This window comes from Chaetodon trifascialis, chromosome 16 (genome assembly GCF_039877785.1).
Source record: "Chaetodon trifascialis isolate fChaTrf1 chromosome 16, fChaTrf1.hap1, whole genome shotgun sequence".
NCBI classification, from domain to species: Eukaryota; Metazoa; Chordata; class Actinopteri; order Chaetodontiformes; family Chaetodontidae; genus Chaetodon; species Chaetodon trifascialis.
This window is the reverse complement of record NC_092071.1, coordinates 6,515,146-6,540,969: the sequence shown is the minus strand read 5'-3', so window position 1 is coordinate 6,540,969 and position 25,824 is coordinate 6,515,146. Positions and strand designations below refer to the sequence as shown.

At 43.4% G+C, this 25,824-nt stretch overlaps 3 protein-coding genes across 5 annotated transcripts in view; 2 read left to right on the top strand and 1 right to left on the bottom strand.

The window, feature by feature from the left end:
• Positions 1 to 1,605: 1,605 nt before the first annotated feature.
• ube2b (ubiquitin-conjugating enzyme E2B (RAD6 homolog)) lies at positions 1,606 to 11,409 on the top strand. 2 transcript variants are annotated; one of them, XM_070983210.1, is made up of 6 exons: positions 1,606 to 1,818; positions 6,053 to 6,133; positions 6,914 to 6,939; positions 8,471 to 8,560; positions 9,050 to 9,138; positions 9,625 to 11,409. In XM_070983210.1, the coding sequence occupies exons 1-6, from the start codon at positions 1,775 to 1,777 to the stop codon at positions 9,751 to 9,753; spliced, it is 459 nt and encodes a 152-aa protein (XP_070839311.1). In that variant the 5' UTR covers positions 1,606 to 1,774; the 3' UTR covers positions 9,754 to 11,409. The 2 variants fall into 2 exon arrangements, with proteins under 2 accessions (XP_070839311.1, XP_070839312.1); XM_070983211.1 differs by lacking the exon at positions 1,606 to 1,818 and adding an exon at positions 2,675 to 2,900.
• A 539-nt stretch (positions 11,410 to 11,948) lies between these two features.
• cdkn2aipnl (CDKN2A interacting protein N-terminal like) lies at positions 11,949 to 13,884 on the bottom strand. Its single transcript, XM_070983212.1, has 3 exons — positions 13,643 to 13,884; positions 12,368 to 12,473; positions 11,949 to 12,283 (listed from the first exon to the last, which is right to left on the bottom strand). Exons 1-3 carry the CDS (start codon positions 13,852 to 13,854, stop codon positions 12,275 to 12,277), a joined length of 327 nt encoding a protein of 108 aa, XP_070839313.1. The 5' UTR covers positions 13,855 to 13,884; the 3' UTR covers positions 11,949 to 12,274.
• A 10,430-nt stretch (positions 13,885 to 24,314) lies between these two features.
• Positions 24,315 to 25,824, top strand: part of jade2 (jade family PHD finger 2) — a 186,990-nt gene continuing 185,480 nt past the window's right edge. For both annotated transcript variants that reach the window (XM_070982656.1, XM_070982655.1), the window contains exon 1: positions 24,315 to 25,096. The gene's annotated coding sequence lies outside the window, so the exon portion shown is untranslated. The remainder of the gene's footprint in view (positions 25,097 to 25,824) is intronic.

The following is a 25,824-nucleotide window of genomic DNA, read 5'->3' as shown; positions in this document are numbered from 1 at the left end:
GAGTGAGAGATTTGTGAGCTGGGAAAAAGGGAAATGTCGCACTCCCTCCTCTGAAGGCAACCTGTCTTATAGCAGCACTGCATGCTGGTGCATTTTTTATTTTCACCTCTGCCTGTATGGTAGCTGCAGTGGACAGGCAGGGGAACAGGTTCTCTGCGGCAGGCCATAAAAGCTGCTCAACGTTGAGGAGCTCATCATAAAACCTGACATTTACCATCTACAGTTTAGATCCCTGGAACGTTTTCTCCAAGCAAACTCTGCATCAATGACCCATTTTCATTAATGAAAGAGAGCATTTTTACTACAACTGTATATTTCTTACGCGCATATATCTAAGTCACTCTTCATTTGGTCAAATTGTGTAGTTTTATTCATTTTTGCAAGCAGGTTTTGCAAAGGCTGCAGCAGAACATCAACAAGTGAAGTCACTGTATTTGATTTAAAAGTTAGTCCAGGTTGTTTTTTGACTTGATGTTAATCGATTTACAAGCAGGACCGTGCAGGCAGAGTGCATTAGCGACAGATGGATTATGTAAATTTAAGGTAAGCCACTTACTGCTGAGTAGATTATCAGACTGGTGCACATTAATTTTTATTTTCAGCTGTCATCTGCCCAGAAGTCAAAGTGGGGTGAGTGTATTAGGTGGATGACAGGTTTCCTCTGCGCACATGAAGAGATGGATGACATGAGTGATACTGTTAGTCCATTAAAATTTTAAAAAACATTGCACCCTCTCTCCGCTGTGTGCTTTTTCCCACTTCACCAAATGTTTGCAGTTATCTTTTGTGATAAATGCAATGTGCAGTAAGACGAGCACCTTGTAATCATATCAAGGGAATTACATAGGCTAGTGCAGAACATTAGATATGAAAACTGGGATGATAATAAGGTCCTTTGAAACTTAGTATTGAGTATAATTTTTCATGCCACTGTGGAAATTATAAATATTGGTGATGCCACAGACATGGATGGTTAGCACAAGAGTTTACCAGGCACACTCCCAGGGGCCCAGACGGTCAATCGGCCCTGAAGACAGAGCCTCTGTTTGAAATGTTATTAACATTTTTCTTAGGAAAGACAGAAGAGAGAGGTTTTCTATAACATTTGTTGTAGCTTCTGTTTTCTCAGAACTTGTTGATGAACCATAACAGATGCATAAATGTACTGTTAAGCATCTTCAGACGACCTTTCCCTCATATGACAGACACACTGCAGAAACTGATTCATTTACAGTGATGCTAGCTGCATTGGATTATACATAAAATGCTTTGATATAAGTATTACAGAAGTACTTCAAATTTCAATCGGAACACTGCAGTAATATAGTGTATTTACGCTCGGAAGTTACACAAAAATAAATCACAGATATCACATCAGTTCAGCTTCAATGTGTTTGAAATGCCTCTGTGAGATGATGACACACTGCTGGTTTCCTTTGCTCGCAGCATAATAATATAGACCTTTTTCAGATAATAGACGGAATTGAGCCAAGTTACATAATCGCATACCTCACAGTAAGAGAAATGTAGTGTAGGATAAGCGTTATAATTAGGATTTGATATCATAATTACCACGGACATGGTCTGTGACATAAAAGGGGCTGTACCTCTGCTGGCCAGCGCTGTAAGCCACCGACGTCACCACACGCAGCTAAGCTAGCCAGTTGTTTTGGGAGAAGAAGAAAAGGGCTACAGGCGGAAGAAACACCGGATTTAGTTTCGGACAGTATTCGATTTATGGTCCTGGTTTAGTTTTTTTTATACGTTTTGAATAATGTCGACCCCGGCAAGGAGACGGCTTATGAGAGATTTTAAAAGGTACCGCAGCGTTTTGGCAGACATCTCTGTTTGTGTGTGTGGAGCTAGCAGCGGTAGCTGATGAAGCAGCTAGCTTTAGCTTAGCGTTAGCTGCTGGTGCAAAGAATATAAAGCCTGACGAGTTATTGTGAATTAAAGCCGTTAGTTTGCGCGGTTTGTCTCTGCGCGTGGCATCGATAGGGCTGATAGAAAGGACATTGTATATTTTCTGTATTTTTTAGCGGTATCCGAAGAAGGTACTCTGGTTTTATGCAGTGTTTTCTGTCCAGGGAATAACGTTGGTCTTTTTTTGACTGACGTTACTTTGTTTGTTTGGGAAGGTGCGACTTAAGCTAGCTGGTGTTACCTGAGGTGGCTTAAATTTGTCTGGACGAAAGACCTGTGAGCAGTTCAGCCTTTGTCTTGCCTTGTACTGGCCCTGATTGACGTTAGTTAATTTCTCCGCATAGTCTGCAAACTGTGGGGTTTAAATTCTGTGTAACAGGGTAGCTAAGTTCACCCAGCCAGCCAGCACCATGGTTTCAGTCCCCCCTGTTAGCAACGTGGCTCACAGGTGTTGCACAACTCCGTGTGTGTGCTCCATATAAATGTTAAGGATGGCAAGATATGCTAATTATTTATAATTCAGAATCAGCATAGTTCAGCAATCCCATTGTATATTCTCAAACTCGTGCTGTGAAGACAGGAAGGATATGTTTGTGTTTCCAGGGAGAGTCACACCTGGCAGGGGGCTGCTTGTAATACCTGCTATCCCCAATCTGTTGTCTTGCTCCATATGGCATCCTGCCGTACCTGTGTGTGTGTGTGTGTGTGTGTGTGTGTGTGTTTGTTTGTGCCATTCACACACACCTGTCAGTGGAAAAAGGATCCTAAGCTATTCCACTAAGAAGAGCCGATGAAGCAGGTCAGATTATGTGTCACCGGAGCTCTCGTCTGCTGTGCCAGTCCCCAGGCACTAAACTGTAACACTGAGGCCAGGAAAACACAATAGCACATTCCTGGATCAGCCTGTGTGTCCACGCCAAGGCTGGCTGATTGAACTCAGCCTTGCGTGATATTGCCTAACCTCCCTTGCTTGATCTGTAAGTCAAATTATTTGCTCAATATGTGTCTTGAAACTGAGCTATGTGATTGTTTGAGCAGCGGCACTTCGTTGTGATGTTTTGGCTCGGTGCCTTGGATGTGAAATGACACCTTGGCGTTGAAGCGCTGCTTAAAAAAGCAATTTTGTGGCTCTGTTAAATAGAGCTGAACAATATGCAGAGAAAATAAGATTGCGATTGTTTTGGCAGATGTTGTGTTTGTGATAGGAGTCTCAGTTTTACATGTAAAAAATGTGATTTTTTTTTTTTTTTTGCTGGCACCTGTACCAAACTAACATGCTCTCTTATGTCGGGAGAACATGATTTGTAGCTTGGGGCATCTCTGTTATGCCTCATTTATAATGGTATGTTGTGACACATTAGAGCTGCAACAATTAACCAATAAGCTGTCTGCTATTACATTAATCACCACCTATTTAGCTAATTAATTAATCGGTAAGACTAATTTATGAAGAAAAAAAAAGTCCAAATTGTCTTCTCCAGCTTCGTAAATGTGGATGATTTCTGGTTTCTTTACTCCTCTTTGAGACTAAACTGATCATCTGTGAGTAGTGGACAAAGCATGACATCTGAGCATGTAATATTGACTTTAGGGAAACACTGAGTGACATTTTTCACCATTTTCTGACATTCTGTAGATCAAACAACTCATCGATTAATCAAGGTCAATGATCGACACATCAGTCAACAATGAATACAATGGTTTGTTGCAGCCCTGTCAAACATTTTACCAGCAATTGCACTTGGGATATTGCTATTTTTCTCATATTTCAATTAGTTGTTCATCCCTTCTGTTGAACCAGCAGCTCAAAAACCATTTGAATTTCTTCAGATTTCATTCAACAAAGTGTTACTTTCATTTCTTCTCCAGATGTATTCTTAGACGCGGTTGACATAACGAAACCAACAGTCATCAGTCTTCTTCGTGGTGGTTTGGAGGCTGCTGTAGCTGAAAGGTCTAACTTAGATTGATCATGAGAAACTAGAGCAACTCCTTCCAGAGCGAAAAGCAATTTAACTGAGTGTTTGTGTCGTGATTAGTTTGTCGTTCTGTAACTCGGATGTTTCAATTCGCTGATTTTCATTATCAGTGAATCTGCCAATTATCTAAAGGATGTCAGAAATTTGTGGAAAACGTCCATCCATGGAGTCCAAAGTGATGTTGTTGTGTCCGACCAGCAGTCCAGAACCCAAACATAAACAGTTTACAAGGATATAAAACAGAAAAGTCTTCACATTGTAGAGGCCAGTGAGAGAATGGTCGGCATTTCTTTTTCTCTAATCGATTAATCAACTAATTGTTTCAGCTTTTTAACAAATGAACCATCACACAGTGTCCCCCAACCCACATTACCCTCGAACGGACTGAAGAAAAAAAACACATTCATGCTGCTGGCTAATCTGCTGCCTGCAGGCTGGTTAGTAATCCCCTGTTTCCAAGTAAACTAAAGTAACTATCATTCAGTCTAGTCGAGAAGTTGAGTGGAGCATCCTCCACCAGCAGAGCTCAGGCAGATTACGGTAAATGAGGTTAATTGCTGCGGGTCCGTCTGCAGCTAGGGACATGGATCCACACACACACACACACACACACACACACACACACACACACACACACACACACACACACACACACACACACAAATCAGCCTACCTTGTTTTATAGCTGTAAGCTCTTATTAAACCAGCTTTTATACGAGGCATGGGATTGTAGGCCTAAGTCGTGGTGATTCCACATTTGGCCTACATGCATTGGTGATCTGCAGCAGCGTGACACAGTAATGTACTCTGCGTTTCAACAGGGAGTCCGACAGAACAGACCGTGGTTTATTCTGAGGAACGAGGCTCATTTCAGCGCGCTGCCTTCATCTGCCAGCGCGGCCTTAATCCACCCCAAACCCGCTTTATTGCCTGCAGATCAATAGTTCAACAAACCAGAGGCTGTTGTCGGAAACTTCATTAAAAATGTTGACCTGCCGCATCCGTGTGTTTTGATTTGCTTGCTAGGCAGCTGTTGCTGTGGCGTTTGTGCGATGGCGCGTCAGTCGAACAGCTCTGGGCGGTTTCCTTTGCAGAGCTGAAGCTAATGATTATTTTCCTAATTCAGATTTTCTTGGGATGGAAAAGAAATATTAATGTCACATTTCTAAATTGCTTGATTTGAAGCTTTCCTCATATGAGTGAAACCAGCCACATGTTGGCACTTTTAACTCCCATAAACAATTGATCACTTATTAACCCGACTTATTTACTTTCTATTGACTGACGTATCAATCAATATAACACTCCATCACTATTTCTTTGGATTTGGTGCTGTTGAGTTTCTCGAGGTCCTGCGCTGCTGTTGCTCACCGCTCAGTTCTTCCATTTATTCCAAACACACCGGTGTCGCTGCTGCTGCTGCCGCTAATGTAAAACACATCCGCTAATCTGCACTAGGTTGCGTTCCCAGGAAGAAGAACAGTTCGAGTGTCCAGAGCTTTCGTGGACTCGGTCATTGGTGTTTCTTATTGGTCAGCGATGGAGAGTAAAAGCAAACACGTATTGGTAGAGGAGCCTTCAGGGCTTGTGTGTTAATCCAGGTATCTTGACCATGACGGCGCTCGTTAGGAGTCATTTCAGGCGAAGGTTGACTCACTGGCTAAAGCGCTTAGCACGTCCAGGTCTGCGGTGCTCGCTGGGGTCACGCTCACGGCGCAGTCGAGCTTCAGACGAGCGTTAAACGTACAGCTGATGTGAACTGACACGTGACAGCGGGACAGGCAGCGTGCCATTGATCCTGCGAGCCCGCCTGTCCACTGAAGTCATGTTGATACAGCAGTTCATGTTTTGACTGACAATTATCCTGCAGTCAAGGTGTTAATTAAAATCCTCACACTCTCTCCCATCCTCGTCTCCCCCTTCTTTCTCCCCTGTGTCTTTTTTTTTGCTCTCTTTCCATCCTGGTTTAACTCTGTCTTTCACCTTTTAATGTCCCCTCATCTGTCTATTTTTGCTTTCCTTTTGTTCTGTTCTCATCTTTCTTTGTCTGTCTTCCTGCTGCCTTTTCTGTGTCCCTTTTCCTGTCTCTTTCTTGCTGTCCGTCCTTCTGTTCTTCTCTTACCATGTCTCTTTGTCTCTGTCTTGCCCAGACTTCAAGAAGATCCTCCCACCGGTGTGAGTGGAGCACCATCAGAGAACAACATCATGCTTTGGAACGCTGTTATTTTTGGGTGAGTCATCCTCTGAATCCAACTCCGCCCTGCTGTCTTTACTGTGCCACAGTGATTGTGATGCACAGAGTCCCCCAACCCACCCACCCCTCTGCAATATTGAAATATCTCTGATTACAGCCCTGATTGTGGCACAGAACAGTCTAGAAAATCAGCATGTAGAGACTCAGCGGGTGTTTGATGGAAGAGCTGACTGGGAGGCGCTGTTGGGGCTCATGTAGACGGGTCAAGGAAAAGTATTGATAAAGCCCAAACCAAATACCTTTTTTCAAATTTGTAAGACCTCCTGGTTCACAATTTGAAATGCAATTGAAAGAAAGGGGAATTTCAGAAAGCATCCTGGTGGTATGAAACTCAAAAACCGACGCAAAAACATGTTAAAACATCAAGAACATGCGTAAATCGAAAGCAAGATCAGCATGTGATCGAAAAGTCAACACGCAGCAGCGGGGTGCAGCACAAACAAACCAGAGCGACACACTCGGGTTTAAAATAGAAATAGACTTGCTAATAGTTCCTCACCTAATTCAGAGTCAAAGGGGAAGCTGCCAGAAATGTAAAACGCGTAGGCGGCTGATTTAATTGGCCCCTTTACACAGACTGTGTGAATGTGAGTAGCTGAGTAAATACAGCCTCTGGTGTCTGTGCAGAGCAAGTCCTTCAAGGGTAGATGCTAATGGTTGTGTTTTCTTCTTCTGCAAGCTACGGCCTTGTTAGTAGCACTGGGGATGTTTGGAATTTGGAAATAATTTTATTGCTCTCTCTCTCTGCCTCCTGCAGGCCCGTGGGAACACCGTTTGAAGATGGTAAGTTCTCCATTTTGATTTATCTCGTCCATAAAGTCCGGGCTCAGTGGGAGCACGTTCATCCCGGCTCTGGATTTGCTTCAGCTTTCCTCTGCGTTCTTACTATTGTAGCGTTGCATCATTCGATCCATCTATTACAGCCTTCAGGGCAGTGTGTTGTTAACGTATGACAAAGTGTTGGAGAGTTACGCGCCCGAGCAATCAATTACAGAAACTCAGAAACATTCCCACAAAACAGCTATCGAGCTAAAAATATAACAAACGGGTGTGTGAGAGAGTTTGAGAAGCGTTTTAAACAGTTTCTGTAATGAGTTGACTTGCGTTAAATGAACTCACAGTGCAGTTTGTAAATATGCAGACTGAGACTTTTTGTTGTTATGGCTTTATAGACAAAACCTTTCGATTTGTAATGAAACTGAGGAGTTTAAAGAGCTGCCTGTCAGCTTTCAGGCTGTTTAAAGGGCTTCACAGTTATACACCAAGCAGAGGTTTGTAATGAGACACAGGATTTTAAAAAGCGATCAGCGCAGTAATCATCTGTCATTGTGATGATGTTCCTGTTAAACAGTAAAAATACTGCATTCATGTTGAAAGATAATCTGCCCTCGCATGCACGTGATTGGCCGCCGCAGGGCCTTGCAGCAGAAGCTGGACCCAGTTCAGGTCTTGGGGCGGCTGTAGCTCAGGTAGAGCGGTCGTCTGCTAATCAGGAGGTTGGTGGTTCGCTGGCCTCGGCAGTCCACGTGCTGAAGTATCCTTGGGCAAGATACTGAACCCCAAAACTGCCCCGATGCTGCGCCATCAGTGTGTGAATTCATATGTACGTCTGCCAAATGTCTGTGATTGCCAGACGACCCTGCGTTGTTTCGGACTGAATGCATCCTCACACCAGACCGTGCTCTCAGTGTGGTTTCTAATTACAGTCTGCTCTGAGTTTATTCACTTTAACATCTTAAATTTGTCGATTAAAATAGCGACATTGTAGCAAGTCCATAAATGATCGCCTTGAATGATCTACCATCAGCCATTCCTCTCGTCACAACAGAAAATGTTTCTCTGTCCACACACAGAACGTATTCATCGAGTTAACTGAGAAACTGATTGGCTGAACATTTGTAGGAGTTGTTCAGCTGGTAACACACACAGTACCACAGACAGGTACGCTTTCCTGAACGCGCACACACTTCTCTCCTTTCCTTGTAGTTATGACTGGGCTCAGGAAGAGAAGTGCTCGCTCAGGGTTTATTGTTTTGTCTTTTCAGCCGTCGCCCTCCTTTATTCCCCTTTTAGCCTGCAGAGTCGACACCTCTGCCTCACTGAAAGATGAGCTTCTCTTTCTCGTCGCGCCGGCCGGGTTTTTAGTAACGCGATTGTTTCTCTTGCTTTCTCTGACCCCCGCGATCCTTCACATCTGTATTCGCCTCACAAAGTTACTGGTGTGCATCTTTCACACTCTCTCTCTCTCTCTCTCTCTCTCCCTGTCGTTCCCTATGTCTCTCGCCCTCCCCGCTCTCCCCTCGACTCTCTGCAGGAACGTTTAAGCTTCTGATAGAGTTTTCTGAGGAGTACCCAAACAAGCCTCCCACAGTTCGGTTTGTCTCCAGAATGTTTCACCCAAATGGTAAGTGCGATCCACCCGTTCCAGCCGTGCATTTGAAAATACGAATAAACGTCTGCCCTCACTTGATTCATAACCAGCGCCTACAGTTTACATCACTGCAGCCCTTGTTGCACAGTTTGTGCCTCCATTATCTCAAGGTTTCAAGTTGTCCTTTCCGCCTCATTCAAGCGGTTTCCTCCCATTCATCTCCTCTCCCAGCCCATAATTGAAATGAATTTAACCGGATAAATCAGCGAGGCTGGCAGCACACTCCATATGAGGTCGATTCTTTTTGAGTTTGTGCAGCCAACACGAAAAAGTGTTCCATTCGTTTTGGATTGAAGTTCCTCTGGGCTGCACGTTTTAGGGTTAGTCAGCTGTGTGAGAACAGGGCAGATTTGTGTATCATTTGAAGAAATCATGACGTGGAGTCATTTATCTGTGTGACGTGATGACCGAGGCTGCGATGTGAAACCTGAAGCTTGACTGTGTCGTCTCTGTGTTTACTAGTTTACGCAGATGGCAGTATATGTTTAGACATCCTTCAGAACCGCTGGAGCCCCACATACGATGTGTCGTCCATACTCACCTCCATCCAGGTTGGTCTTTACACAAAGCACACTTAAAGCGTTCACGTGGGCCGTTCAGCATCCACCAGCATTACCTTTTTTTAGAATATTGTGATATTTTACCTGCTCTGGCTTCGACTCACGTCTGTCTACGTTATTCAATGCAACTTAAATAACTTTTCCAACGAACACACTGTGCAGAAATCCACCTGCATTTTGTAGAATAAGATGCGATTGATTTCAATGGATGTCAGATTATCAGATCATACGATGTTTCAGTTTTTTTCCCTTTTATGTGTAAATTCAAAACAAGTCGATGCCACAAGACAACCAGTTCCCAAGGGAGGGAAAACGTCAGGCATCAGATATCAGAGTAAATGTTCCTGGACAGTGTGTCTGTAACGTTTTGCTGCATGCGTTGCACACAGGTTCAGTACTCCCTCCCGTTCACTGATGGTTGTCTAATGCTGGTGAAGCATCAGGAATATTTGTTGACTTTTGTCACTTTTCCCGCAGTCGTTGCTGGACGAGCCAAACCCCAACAGCCCGGCCAACAGCCAGGCCGCACAGCTCTATCAGGAAAACAAGAGGGAGTACGAGAAGAGGGTGACGGCCATCGTGGAGCAGAGCTGGGTGGACGTCTGAGCTTCCCCCGCTCGATACTCCCTCCTCTCCATCGCCCCCTCTTCATCACCCCAGTACTTCAGTCTTTCATTTTTACCTCATCGAGAAAAAAAAAACAGCAACTATATCAGAAGAACTCAAGTGCCACCCTGAAAAAAAGTAAGAATAAAACAACCAAACCCGAACGGACATTAACTTGCTTGCCAATACATTTGAGGAAAACCAGGGAGGGAAAATCAATCTTACGTTTGTGTTTCTTGTCCTTAATTTTACTTTTTTTTATTGCATGAAATAAGTTATTGCTAACAGAATTTGTAATATATCTTTGTTGGATTGATGCTGTTAGTGTTTTACACATTTTTTTCTTTCCTTTTGGAAATTTTCCTCCTCTTTCTTTCTTTTTTTTTTTTTTTTTTGTGACGTCTGCTGGTGTGCACACAACTTGGCTGTTTGGAAAGGGCAGCTTGATGACCAAATCAGCATACTTTGAATGTCGTGGAAGAATAAGCACCGAGAAAGATGCTGTCAGAGCCGGTGTCGCCGTTATTCTTCGAGTCGGCCGCGGAGGCAGCTGATAAAGAACAATCACCGATCTCTTCCAGCGTATCTGTTATTTCAAGAGGCACCGTAGGTTTGGGCTCACGGACGTCACAGGCTGCAACAGCGCCAAGCCTCCGTTGCGCAGATGAATCATGACTCCTGGCTAGGCGGCTCTGAGCTTTTATTATAAGCACTTTTGCTCCGAGGTAGAAGATGATGTAGAGAGAGAGAGAGAGAGAGCGCTGCGAGAAAGTAAATATTAACACCAGGATGTGATGAACTTGGACTGGGGGAATCCTGGCTGAAGCGAGGAAACACTGAATTCATTTCAATCAGAGTTTAAATTTCTTGGATTGGGCTGAGAGAGTCGACCTTTTCGCAGGTCATCCCATTAGTGCGCAGGAGCCCCTGAGCTCAGGAATCAGCAGTGGGGGACAGAGGCAGAAAGTAGAAACCTGTGGAAGTTTAAGCAACTAGAATTCACATGAAAAATAAGACATCATGTGCTCCTCTGTCTTCTGTAATACTCCTTTGTTAGTTCATCATTTAACCCTGAAAACAGAAGAGAAATGCAGGGCTGCTTCATAATGCTTTGCGGCCTGTGATGCGTGAGCGTGGATGAAGTGTCATAGCTTTTGATCCTTTCTCTTAAAACGACACAGCTGACGTATAAATGAACAAACGAGCGGAGGATAAAAGCCGTGCAGTCCGGCGTTTTGCTTTTATTTGCGCTAAATGAGAGCAGCGGAAAGAGGATTGACCGCTGCAGGGAAGACGCCCGCGGTGTCACATCAGCTGTTTTCCCCAAAAGGCTTAAGTTGTTTTCATGCCTGCGTTTGTCTCCTATTTTATCTGTATGTGATACCCAACTAAAAGATCTCTTGAGCATAAATCACGACTTGGGCGTAAATCATGACTAAACCCTGCCCGCCTCCAGCTAAATAATCCATGGAAGACGGTCATCATCACACAAGTTACTCTTTTCTGAGACAGCAACGGTCATATTGTGGCTAGTGACTTATTTCACCTAAAAAGCAGAAGGGATATGTTATAAAAATTTTGTGAATTAAACAAAAAAAATGTATACTTATAACAATATGCTGTATAAACATAATAAAACACATTTTTCAGACTTTGAGACGGTGGTTTCCCTTTTGTTCTCGCGAAAAACAGCCTTCATTATGTTGCAACGCTCACTATGGTGGGTGAAACCATGAGACCGAGTAATTAAAGAGTTCTGCATGTCAACAATTGTTCACAGCAACATGTGATTTATTGCTAAAAACAACCTGTAATCTGGTTTCATGGCCACAGTTCCACCAATCCCACCAAAACACAATTTTCTCTGTTCATGATTCAGGTTTGTGCTCAGAAAGGGTGAGACTGTCCTTTAAAAGGAAAAATTGAAGATTGGGTTTAAGGTGCAAAAGCAACCCTAAACTGAGAAAATGACAGAAAAGTCTGCTTCATTTCGGCACAGCCATCAAACAGTCAGCTGGACGTAGTGTTACAGAGCTCTGAGGTGGTGCAGCTTCACTCAGCTCCACCTTTTCCCTTCAGTTTCCATTGACTGACAAGAGAAAGGGTGTGGCCTAGTGTGTTCGCTTACAGCACAGAGTGATTATAATCTGTTTTTACATCAGTAATGAGAAGAAAATACATTTGGCTTATTGTGCTTCAGGAAGGAAGATTTACTCCAGTGTCATCTTTAATGTGGATTTATAAAAAACAGCATTACAAATGATGAGTACACTCTAAAAAAATAAGTAGAACAGTGATGTAGAAGTGGATGAGGTGACGCTCCAACACTGATAAAAACCTCTTGTCTCTGTACAACAGTCTTTCTGCTTTTGATAAAAAGGTTTTAACTCCTCACATCCTTGAGGAACAGTGCAGGATTGTAAAACCGTGTGACACCTGGTCCGACAAACGAAGCCTGGACGCACACAACAGGCTTCATTCATGATCCAACACAACCAGAAGGATGATACGACTGAGCCGGTCATCGACCCTGTGGTGGAGGAGAGAGGCAGACATGAAGGATCTTATCAGTCAATAAATCTGTGAGAGTGTGTGTGTGCGTGCACAGACGTACCTGTTGCTTCTTCATGATCTCGTCTCTGGTCTTGAAGACTGGTGCATCCTCCACCTCGATGCCTTCAGCCATTTCCTTCACTTTGTCCAGGAGCTCTGTGCTGTACCTGCCGTCAGCAAAGACAAATGATCTTTCACCACCTCACACTTAAGGAAATTGTGATTTGACTTTTAACAGATATCTTAATAATGAAAACAATAATTAGCTACAACCCTAAATCATTGCCTTCACTGTAAAAGTAAAAATTTAGTGCTTTTTTTATCTTTGAAGTTCTAAAAAAAAATGCTTTCATTTCTTAATTTCGGTGTAAACCACAAAACCTGACTGAAAATAATGTAACTAAAAACAATCGGATCAGCTTTTGTAGATATATTATTGTCGACAGAGAAGTAAATAGAAATGCAAATATGTTTCAGTATTCCTGCTGCATAATTTGTCCACCAGAGAGCACTGACAGGTTTATTTTCAACAGTAGCACATCTCATCTTCATCTTGGACACAGTAATGGTCGTCTTTGTAATGATGATTTATCATTATTGAACTTCTAAAACAAAACAGGTTGATATCGGCCTCACAGATCTACCAGTCAGGCCATCATACAATCATTGTGAAACTTATCATAGCTCTTTGCAGCCTGAAATCAAACTGCTCTTTTAATTTGATGCAATATGAATATTGGCCAATATCTGATTTTTAAACGCTCCATTACCAGCAATGGTATCACAGATCCAGTGTCAGTTTGGCTCTGAAAAAGAAACCTCAACTAATAGGCAACTGATGCTTCCACTGGCTTCATGTCAGGCACAGACAGCCTTGATTTAAACAGGGGGCTCAGCAGCCCCTCATCAGCTGTTCGATTTGACAAAAACAAACAACGCAGCTGCAGCCTGAACAGCGAGTGTGTTTATCGTTTTACAACATAGGGGGCAGCAGCGAGCCCAGTATGAGTTTAAAATGAGACGAAGAAGTTCATGGAACCGAAAACAATCTTGGACAAAAGTGCACAAAGGCCGATCAGAAGCAGTATCAAACAGTATGTTTAACTTTTAGACGAGCACGCGCTTCAGTTAGGAGGACTAATCGATAAGTTTGGTGAATACATTTACGGTAAACTTAACCAAAGGAGTTAAACGCCCTGCGTTAACGGAGGTTTAGCGGCTGCGGAGCGGTTTTATGGCCTAGAGCTCAGGTAAAAAATCAACAGAAATACCTTTCGGACAAGGGCGCATATGTACTAAACTGAGACGGCAATGAAAACACGTTGTGTTTACGGACCGACAGCCGAGGAAGACGTTGTTGGCCCAGACCATGGACAGGGAGAGCAGGCGGTCCAGGTGCGGCAGCTGGAAGTCGGTTATGTTCCGCAGGATGAACTCCCTCCTGGCCTGCCAGTGTTTTTCACTCTCCCAGTAGCCTCGAAACGTTTCTACCTGGTCGGCCAGAGCTCTGTTTTGTTGGATAAAATCATCCACGTCCAGGGTAGACATCTTGCTCTTCTCCGACCGGGTCAACAAAGACAACTTCCTGTTTGCGAAGCGGGTCCCGGAAGTTGTTTATCGGGTAAGCGCGTTTCAAACAGCGCCGCTCAGCGGTGGAGCTGAACGCTACAACTGGCCTGAAATATCCTCCTGGACTGATGGTCCTTACTGGTAGTTGGAGGTATTCAGTTAATTAATTAAAGGCAATATATGAATATAACTGGAAAGCCAAAGCTATTTGTTTTATATGTTCAGTACTTTAAATTTGAAATAAAAACTTGATTTTTTGATGAGAAATAAAATAAAAAAAAAAAAAATTCTGTATAATTTTCTGTAGAATACCTGGACACTGCGACCGGCTCACTTTAATGGAATGCAGCTATCATTGATGTCATTCATTACTGCTGTACTTTGCTTACTATGACATGTCTGCTGTGAAAAAGACCCATTTGGAAGTTGCAGGCTGTTAAAATTGAAGCAGCAGCACCTCACTGCCTTTAGCCACAGAGCAACATCGGTGAACAGGAGTCTGCAGGTGGGCTAACAGCCTCAGACTTCTCAGTCCCCTGCGTCCCCCTCCAGCTTGATATGTTTGTGTTTCTTGCTTTGCCAGAAGGTATAAAATTCACAGAGCAGGTAGTGAAATGTCTGCAGCACACACACACGCACACACACACACACACACACACACACACACACACACACACACACACACACACACTCACCTTATTTTTTGCCTTCTTCTCACTTGAGCAACATGTCTGTCTCTCTGCACTCGACCAGCCTGCCAGGAATATGATCAGAGAGGAACACCGGACTTTTAACCTCCAGTCTATGTAAAGAGGCTTACGGATAGTCATTCAGGCTCAGAGATATGCGCACACACACACACATACACACATACACACACACACACACACACACACACACACACACACAGCAGAGTAGGGGATTTGGGGCTTTTTTTTTTTACATGAAGTCATTGATATGCAGAGGGATTCCAGAGGAAGGCATGCCAACATGAAGACAGACAGACAGACAGACAGACAGACAGACAGACAGACAGACAGACAGACAGATCAGCTCACTGCTTGTTTCCACAGCAGAGTAAAAACTGATTAAACAAATGTCTTTCAAAATGTCTTCAGACCATCATTAGAACAGCCAAATACGTGTAGGAGGAACAGAGTGAAGGACTTGGACTCTGTGATTTGCTGTGAACTCAAAGTGAATTCACTTCCCTTTAAACTGAAAGAATGAAATATTAACAAAAGTCCCATTAGCTGTTAGCTTTATCCTCTGCGCAGAAAATAAATAATGAAGAAGAGGAGGAGGTCAGTCAGAGGCTTATTTATATTTTACACTGGCAGAAGGGGAAGTGAAATGACCAAGTCCGCACACGTTTGATGGAGAAGATTATTCAGAAAGTGAAAATTATACGTGTGTGTTTCAATGCCAGCCAATCAGCAACAGGCAGCGTTGTCGTCGCATTGTAAGGAATGACTCACCAACCTTTAATAGGTGTTCAAGTGGTTAAACACACACATATAGCTTAAGAAACCCCCTGCTTATGACATGGACTATGTATTTAAAAACTGTGAAAACATTTAATAAAATATCTCGAGAAACGCCTGAAATTTCGTTTCACGGTGGGAGCGAAGGCGCGGCGGCGACGCAGCCAGAAGAAAGACTGAGCAGGTTGGAACAACTGTTGAACATGCCGAGATGAAATAACGTCTGAGCGGATCCAGACAGGAGCTGCTTTAATGTGGAGCCTGACAGCTTCAGTGAAGACTGAGATGCATCTGAGTGACTGTCTGAACACAAAAGTCACTTGTTGCTCTCGCACAAAAGGATCAGTTTCAGCTGTGCTTCATCGAGGTCAACAACAAAATCTGATTTCACTTTCAGAACAAGGGGAAATTAAAGCACTTCACGATGAATCAGTCAGACTACAGCCATGAGTGCTTTTTTCTAAGAAAAACTCAATTAAGAATTCTGTTGGTTTTTCCTTCACTGACTTTTAAACATCTCATGAATGTTTCAGCTTCGTCCTTTTTTCCATTGGAGCTCTGAGCTTTGTAGTTTCCAGTGTCAGTTTACCATAAGTGCTTACAAAACTTCTTCCCACGGACAAGAGAGACATGACGCTGTCTGAATCCTCCCCCTGCACACTGTTTATTTATTTGGATCCCATTAGCCATTACCAAGGAGCAAATACTCTTCCTGGGGTCCACACAAGTAAATATTATCGTGGCCGACTGATAATCGGCCGGCAGATTAATCAAAATGTCTGCAGGCACGTCAATGACGATGTGCATTTAAATATTTTTCTGTGTTGAAGTGAATAACGCATTAGTCTTAAATAAATGTTCACTGGGGCCAAAAGCAAAGAGCTGCTGCTGGGCGCTACTGTGTGCAAAAACATTGTTTATTCATTTTTTATTTATTTATGTAAGTTTACAAATCTCCATCCTCTCTTAGAAACAAGGAGCTGCTGCTGTCTGCTGATAAATGTCGCTGTAAAGTGAACAGAAACTTTATTTTTCCTTCACACATCTCTGTCAAACACAGACAGTGCAGGCAATAACAGTGTTTGATGAATTGTCATTTAAGCGTTGTACATCGGTCATCAGCCATTACATCATGATTATTATTATATTAACACTACAGATGATAATAACATTGAATTGTTCACTAACGCATCCGGTGCAGCTCTGTTAGCGGCCGGGCTTTAGAGGCAGGAAGCTGGAGGCAGAGGTCAGGTGTAGAACAACCAGCTGTTTATTTCACCCACAATGAACACAGTAACAACAACAGCTGCACCTCTCCATGTAAAATACTGCAGACCACAGGCAGCATGTACTCCTGACCGCAGCACTGCCTGACGGGCTGCTGCTTTATATGTCCTGCCACTGGCAACGACCTGGACCCGACCACAGTTTAGGGAAACCTGCTCCTCACCTAACATCCAACTACACAAAACACAAGAAATACTCTAAAATACATCTGTCCTAAACTAACGTCAGCTGGTCTGCATGATCTTAATTTATGTTACATATGGCAATAAAATCACAGAAAACCTGAACAGCAGATTTAAGCACACTAACACCCCTACACTAATTACCACATGGTATCTCCCAGAACCTTTAAGCTGGTGCTTGGTCAGAGCTTCAAGACTCTTTGAGATTGAACACCCTGAAGAGGAGATAAACTGTAAGATGTAACCTGAATGCTTGTCTTTATGGGACTGTCCCACAGTCAATGCCGGCTGAGAGACGGCCACAGTACCCCCAAAACACAACAATTTCAATAAAAACCCTTCCAGTTTGAGCCTTATATCTTTTACCAGTCCTGTAAACCGACTGTGCTACAACATGCTAATGCTACAAAATATTAATAATGAAGAGGACCTTCATTACAAGCTCAAATATACCTCTAAAAACAGCGACCAAGAGAATAAAATCCCAATATCTTTCTGTCTTCTTCCATAAGAAGTTCGGCCCTTAAAAATATTCTCTCCTCAGACGTTTTCTTCCCCCGTGACTCAGTCCGAGAAAGACGAGAAAGCACACAAGTGAGCACACATAAAAACCCACTTTCCCCTCCTCTCAAATTCCCCCAGAAAAACCACCAGTGGCACTTCTGAGTATGTTATATTTTGGGCAGCTTCCAAGTCATACAAGTCACCGCTTTATTGAGTGAACTAACCCATTAAGTTTATGGCCTCGCTCTCCCCCTCTCACTCAGCCTGAAATATACACTGATGCTGAAATAATACACTGCGTTCTAGCCAGCTCTGGCAGACAGCCGTTCTTGATGAGTCACCTAATGCGTGCTTACTCAGGAGAAAACTATAATTGGGAAACACACAGACAACAGGTAGCCCTTTCAGCCGGAGTCCTGGGGCAGTGCCAATGCGAAGGGATTAACCCACCCTGTAAAGTGTCTATATCAAGGTTACTGCGAGGAGAGTGGGACAGGCATGAAAGAAGGTTGTTAAAGATCATTATAAACCTGTTTGGGGGCGTAGGAGATAATTAGATGTGTATATCTGGATATTGCAGGGTGTAAATCACTGAGTGCAGAGTCAACCTTCAGTGGGTTCCTTCAAAAGATGAACCGCTGAATTTCTGCTCAATTTCATGCTTTAACGTAGGGATAGTTGGCTACGAACTCCATCTTTTTTGCTGATTTTTCCTCTGTGCACATTTTAAAGCTGAACTGAATGGTGTGCTTCAGCAGCTGACTGTCTATTGGCTGAAGGAATTATACTTTCGCCTGTCAGGAGCGAAGGAAGAACATTTGCCACAATTGCTCCATAACCTTCACCAAGCAGTTATTTTAACCCAAACCACGATCTTTCCCTAACCCTAATGAAGTCGTCTTTGTGGCTAAACTTAACCAAACCTCAAGTCGGAATTATACTTCTGTGCAAATACATGTAAACGTCTTTGCGAACCCACTGTTAAATCGTGCAAGGTACGCAGGGTTGTACAACACAACTCAAACTGTAAAGCAAATGGATGAATAGATGATTCGGCAGTGGGTACTTCTGTATCGCTCGGCAGACAGCAGCAGACTGAGCAGGCTGTGGCCGGCATGCGTGCACATCCCATGGCAATTTGTAGTGTAAATAAACAGCTAATACACAACAAAATAATGAGAAATAGGTTAACAATCACCTCCCAAATCAAAACAGCTGACCTGCGAGTCAAGCTGATCCAACAGTCTGTCAGACTTTGGGCGTACAATTAAGCATACTGTTTCCACAAGTAGTCTTCCAGCAGAGCGTTCAAAGCTAAATTCCTCTTCAGGGTACTCAATATTGTCGCCCATCTTGCCCTGCCCATTTACATTTATAAATCCAAATTCTGTTATGTTTGTTTCACAGATGCAGTGATTTGCGTTTCTAATTTTCTGACGTAAATTTGGGACAGTTTTGGAAAGCTGAATAGACCTTTAAACCAGCTCGCTGGTCCAACTGAACAACACATTATTACTGAGACAAATCAGACATGTTACATCATGCTTCCTGCTCCAAACTTTCCATTATCCCTGTTAATGCAATTTCCTGTTTGCAACCACGCTCATGTCAGATGAATACATATATTTGCCACATTTTGAAACAAGCTGTTCCTTGATCACATTGCATTTATATTTTATCTCTAAACATCAAAACAACTCACACTGGGGGATGATGTGTGCAAGAAAATCAGACGCTGTCAAAGTCAAGGACATCTAATGGACCTGTATTTTTAATGTGTTTGGATGCCTTTTATGTTTTTCTCTTTCCCTTACTCTTCTTCCCTCTGCGAATGCTGATTTTATGTTGATCTGTGTAGAATTTCAATCTCTGGAGACTTCTTGTTTAATAAAGGTCAAAATATAAGCTGTCAAATATACGCCTCTTCATTTTGCACAAGCTGTCTAAACCGTTTCAGCAGTCATAGAAGGCTAATCATGATAAAATTACTCAGGAGGAAATGCAAACCTTTTGGCTGCAATAGCGTAATTCCCCTGCTCAATATCATATATGTAAAGCCTAATGTTAACTTATGATTGCGCCCTACAGCCATTTCAGATGTGAGCATGAGCATGTAGGAGGTAAAGCAGGGAAACTAGCTCATTAACCACCTAGAGGCTGAGTTTCACAAAATAATGATTTCTGATTTCATATATGACCACAGCAGGAAGAGCAGCTCTGAAACTTGCTGGAAAGTGCATTGCAGTTTGGAGCAGGGTCATCACATTTAGGCTACACTTGGCTTTGCATTGACTTTAGCTTCCCATAGAGGAGGGGGTGTTTCAGAATTTTAGGCTTGGGACCCAAGTGATAAATGTAGTCTGTCACCCTGGGACCCAGACTAATTAAAACTAGTGCTCTTGACATGTATAGATGCCGGAGCAGCAGGGCCTGCCAGCTATTTCGGGTCCTGAATCCTGACCCATCGTTTAAAAAATGAGGATATATACCCGTCTATTGGCCTAATTGCAGTTGACATGGATATTGGGGCCACGGTGCGGAGCATGCATCTCCACAGTGAGACGTATCCTGGCGTTACACCCACTCCATTGTAACACCACCGCACTCTAGATGAACACTGTCATCTCTGTACTCACATATTGATCTTATTTGTGGTTATGAAAATCCAATGCAACCTATGTCATGGAAAAATGGTGTAATGCTGGCTGATGCTGTGCGTGTGTCTATGTGTGTTGTTGCTAGTGGTGGTGGGAGAGTGATCATGATTGATGTTACCAGTAAGCTACACCGACACATTTTATTGAAGACTTTATGTCCCGTGAGTAACGAAAGAAGAAAAAGACAAAAATGTTTGAAACTAATTAACTTGACTGAAATACTTTAAACCAAACAGACTCCAGAGTCCCAGGGTGATGAAGGGAATTAAACGTGAAGGAATCAGAAATTTTGTGTTTGTCCTCTTTGTGCTTTTTGACACAGCTCTGCCACTGTCTTCAAATCAAAGATAATGAGCCGACATGCTTTGGAAAGATGGTGTTGTTTCAGTTTTGCCATGTTACATGTTGTACTATGAAAAAACTCCTTACACAGTACAGTTTTTTGTTGTGGTATTGGTCATTTTATAAATGTCATTTTGGGGTCTGGGTCTTGTCTCTGCTTCACTGCAGTTGTGGAAGAAGCATTCATATCTCTTTCTGAATAAAAATTAGCAATACTACATAATTAAAATATTCTGTTACAGCCAGAAGTCCTACATTCAAATTCTTACTCATGCAATAGCACTGAAATGTACATAGTTAAAGGTATAAAAAGTAAAAATGCCTGCCATGCAGCAGAATGACATCTGTGCACATACAAAGATAAACACTGGACTCAATGTGCTAGCAAAGAAAAAAAGACATACAGGTCACTAAGGTCAAAAAAAGACAAAAAACAATGGTGCTTCATGTCACTTTTCAGCAACTTTACATGCACATACTTTAAATCGTGTTGGGTAGTTTAATTTGTAATAATAGTGCCATATTTTATGCAGAAAATGCCTATTTTAAGTAGACTTGAACTGAAAAGTAACCAGTAACTAAAGTAAATGTTGAGTAAAAAGTATTTGTTTCTGTCTCTCAAAAACCTCAAGTAAATGTACTCAGTTACTGTCTATGATTGTCACGCATGACTGGAACGCTTGAACGCCACTGAGCCTTCGTTAGTGTTATTAGTAACACCTGTGCTTCCCCTGCTGTGACTAGTCAAAGTGTTGCTGGACTAAAAATGTGACATAGACTCATAGAGACACTGAATCATGATGTTTTATTGGTAAGACTGTGGTTTTCTTTGGTTTAAAATCGACTGTATAGTACCTCAGTGTAGATTTGAGGTTACAGTTGAGGTTGTAATTGTCAAAGCCGTCACCAGAGCTGAACTTTACTCTGCATTGTATGTAGAGAGTTACATTAAATGGCTGAGCACCTGTTTCAAGAGACAGGATGTAAAAATAATATGTCTCCAAACTGTGGAACATACAGCAGTGTGAAAACATACTGTACGTGCTAAATATTTGGGCACATCTGTTCAAATTCCTGTTTTTCTGCGCCTTTAGCGGCCTGTTGTGTAAGAGAGCATCAAACCAAACCTGTCAAAGCGTCGCTGCAGTCTGCTACTCATTGTAACCATGAGCTAATTATCATTTAGCTTAATGATGTCTGTGAAAATTAAATGTCCATCTGTGTTTTGAAGGTGCCTTTGAAAGTACATTTGTTCGCTTCAGCTTGACTTAAAAAAAAAAACTTGTATGTAAAATAGCCTGAACAGCATCAACCTTCATACTACCTGCAAGCTAGGCTAAGGTTTTTAAGCTAACGTTAGCCTAGCTCAATTATTGTAGCACAATAGCTAAAAGATAGCAGTTAACTTTAGGTAGAAGGTAACACAAACCGCTAGCTAACTGTGAAAAGTTATATTATAAATATCTGTATCATAGGTATCTTAATCTGTTGTGATAGCAGGTCAAGTCAAACTTGCTAGAGGTGAAACGTAACTACTATAACTGCTGTAGCTACTTAAGCACAGTTTTGAGGTAGCAGTACTTAAGGTACCTGAAGTATTTATATGTTGTACTGCTAAATACCTCTACTACTGTACTTTTTACCTCACTACATTTAATTGACAGCTATATTTACTCATTACTTTTTTACGTTTTTAGCATATTGCTAGTTCAGCTTAAGTTTAAAGTTCTGTACAACCCAGACTCCCAAAAGGCTGGTACTCTGTATAAAATGAGAATTAAATCGTTTGCAAACAAGCTTCCTCTTACACAAATACAGCATTATGTGTTCAGGTGATACCGTGTGTCCTATTTGACCACAAATACACCACCTCTCCCCCAGGAACCGATAAAAAATGACTGAATACTCTTCAGCGATGGCAGCCTCAGCATTGAAATACAGCACAAACGGGCCGAGGGAGATTTGAACCACCTTGAAATATACTCACGGACGAGCTGAACTGCCAAGATTATTGGATAATTCTGGTATGTAGATGACATCATGTATGTAATTTAGTTATAACCAAACAATAAAGCCTAGTGCCTTTAACTGGAAACATTAACTTTTTGAGGAGACTCACTCTCAGAAGGGTGTTGACCCAACGTCGTGGTCATTTCTGAGGCTACAGCTTGTGATGGTGCTATCTTATGAATCCGTTTACTGTATCGGACTCATTAGCTATTAACACTAATGTCTTAAAATTGATAGGTTTCATGATGTGCTACACGCAGCACCTTTGACCGCACATCGATAACAATTGGAAATGCTCTGCAGCTGTAAACCCCACCCATCTGGTGCACCCAGCAGATTAAACAAACTACAATTACTATTTGACCCAGATCTGGGTGGATGTGCTTCCTGAATCAACAATGTGTGCATCTCATCAGACGGGAAATTGAATTACATTAAAAAACGACCACGGAGAGGGTCACAGGCTGTTTCCTCAGGGGACACTGGCTACCTACCTGTGTTTTGTGGAGGAGAGGGAGGGGAGGACAAACTGTGGGATGCTGCTGTTGCATTTGAATGTGTGCCAGAGAAATCCCTCCTCTGTGTCCTTCAGTGCCTCATTTCACTTTGTGCAAAACAGCATCACACCCTGTTCCCCCCCCCCCCCCTCCGCTTTCTGAGGGACACCTGACACAGCTGAAGTGAGCGTTGGTACACCTGACGTCCTCGCCCACGCGCGAGTGGTTATGTGTAAGCGTGCGTTTGATCCAAGCAGAATCGTCCCATTTGCTCAGTGACTGACCTTAATTTTAGCGTGCCTCCTGGCTCTGCGTCTATGCGTATTGACCAGACATTTCAGATAGAGAAAAAGCTGAGCGAAGATGAATTACAGCAAGCAGAGCTGATCTGCTGTGCTGCCCGTCACTGCGGGGATGCAGAGTTAAAAGCTGCACACACTCAGTGAGACGGGCAGTTTTCATGGGGAACGAGGGCGGATTTGTTTGTGAGGACTTAAATTTGCCCTGCAAACGTCAGACTGTGGAGAAAGTCCAGGGACATGCAGTCCTGCTTGACAACAGAGGATTTAGAGACAGTGGATGGTAGTAGATTACACATTGATCAAACACCCTCCGCCCCTTTTAAATATAGATTTTAGAGAAAATGTGAAGGAAGGTAATTTACTTGCCAACCATTCCCTTTGGATCGCTTTGAGCTAATCAATCACTGGTGCAGAGATATTATCACTTACTGTAAAGTGCAACTACAGGCCTTCACTTTGGACTGAAGCTGCCTCTGCCACTTAATTTGACAGCAGTTATTGGCGATTGTGAGAATTAAGCGTTGCATTTCAAAGCAGATGGACGCATTGAGATTGATATTGAAGAAGTGCTCTGAATTGAAACTTGTGGATGAGTTTGGATTCTTACATAATTCTTCCTACAGAGAGGAGTTCGGTCACATGACACAAGAAACAAGGGACAGTTTGGCTGTGGTTCACCTTTTAACATGAAGCCATCATTTTCCAGAAAAATTTCACTTTTAAATTTGCTGTAGCTAAAATAAATATTCAAGTTTCCACACGTCTTTGAAAGCTAATGCACTGTGCTTTACATGACTGTGTCCTCCAGCGATGAATAAGTCTATTAATTTCCAGAAATAATTTATTCTAAACCGGCGGCTGTTGGTAATAACCGCTTGCCGTCTCTGGATGCAGCTTTTTACGTCCCATTTGAACACTTTGTGCCACAAAGTGAGCCTCGCTGACAGAGAGCTGGCAGGTGAAGGTTCAATCCCCGTCCTCTCCTCTCCGAGGCGCAGTCATCTAGCGTTTCTCAGAGAAGGAAGTGCTGCTTGCGGTAACAGTGAATTGAAAGTACGCCATAAATATGGCGCCAAAAGAGTTTTCAAGCTGATGATAAGAGCTGATTTTCCTCTGTGTTGTCTTTTTTTTCCGGGGGTGGGGGGGAGGGGAGGGGGGGGGAGAGAGAGGTTGCAAGACAAGACCCGCCTGTGCGTTTGTGCAGAGCGGTGTGCACGTACGCCGGGTAGAGGAGTGGAAGCGAGGCAAGGCAGCAAGTGAAGGCGAGGAGAGCTCAGTGTTTTATTTTTGAAGGAGGGACGTTGCGAAACTGGCTCGCAATCTTTTCTGACTCATCGTTTGGAAATAAAGCATCCTTTTCTTTCTTTCTTTCTTTTTTCTTTTTTTACCTTTACCCCTCCTCCTCCTCCTCTCGCCTCCCCGTCTCCTCCTCCTCCCGTACCGCTGGCACTGGAGAGGAAAACAGTCGGATTTTGACACCACGTTTGGGCTGCTTTTGCAAAATGCGACATGCTTTCCCGTGAGCGGTGTGTTGCGCGCACCTCGCCGCCTGCTAAACCGTGAGCAGCCGCAGGACCAGCGGCGGCACCACTGTGTTTGTTGTTGTTGACTTGTAAACGGCTGCAACTCTCGTCTGGCTGCCACTTTTGGATTTTATTTCGGATTTGGACTCGGCGGCCGGTCCTCGCAGGGCTGACGCGCTGTCAGCACGCACCGTGACGGGAAAGGAAGTGAGGGGAAGGGACGGTCCTGTCACCCAACGTGGATCCAGAGTCGGGGCTGTTTAGCAGCACTGCTAACAGCCTGCCAGGGCACCGAGTGGGCAAACTGAACTAGTGCTAAACCCTGCACTGTAAAACTACATGTGCCTGGCTCCCAATGATCTCCTAATCTCTGGGAATCGCCCGCCGTCCAGGATTGAGGACGCCTCTGCACCCGAAGCTGACTGCGATCAAGGTAAAAATAAAAAAAATACCACTAATAGGTTAATGAAAATGGTAAAATCTAAAAGTGGGAGTGTTGCAGGACCTCTGAAGTCCACTTTGCTGCTGCCGCTGCTGCAAGTGCTATACCAGTGCTAGGCTAGCAGCAGGGCAGCAGCTCTGTACGCACTTTTGCAGCGGGCTTGTCAGTCACAGTCAGGGGCGCTTACACCGACGTTAGCCCGAGCGGTGCATGTGGGTCAAGGAGGGGGTGCGCGGTTTACGTGTCGCAGCGAAGGAGAGACAAAAAAACCCGTGTTGAAGCCAGACCCCCGTGCACGCACAGAGACGAAATTACCCGGGTAAACTTGGCCATGTTGTGCCGTAAACGTGAACGCGCCCCGGTGGGAATCAAGTGCGCGAGGCGGGTAGTTGGAGAGTGTCCAAGTGTGGTTATTTTTTTGCGCCTAATTGCAACAAATAGGGTCATTTGCAGCAGTGCAGCCAGGAATGCGAGTTGTAACTTGCGGGCAAAGGCTGGAACACACACACACGCACGCACGCACGCACACAAATGCATAGATGGACACATGCAGATATGAGGTGAAGTTGCGTGATGGTGAGGTGGAGAGCAGCACAAAACGTTCAGTCCGTGGAGGATGTGCAGGTTGCTTCACTCCTTCAGTAGAGAGGGGGGAGGAATCAAGGGGGGGCAGCACAGGTTTTAGGAAGGCTGAGCACGCAACCACACACATACACACA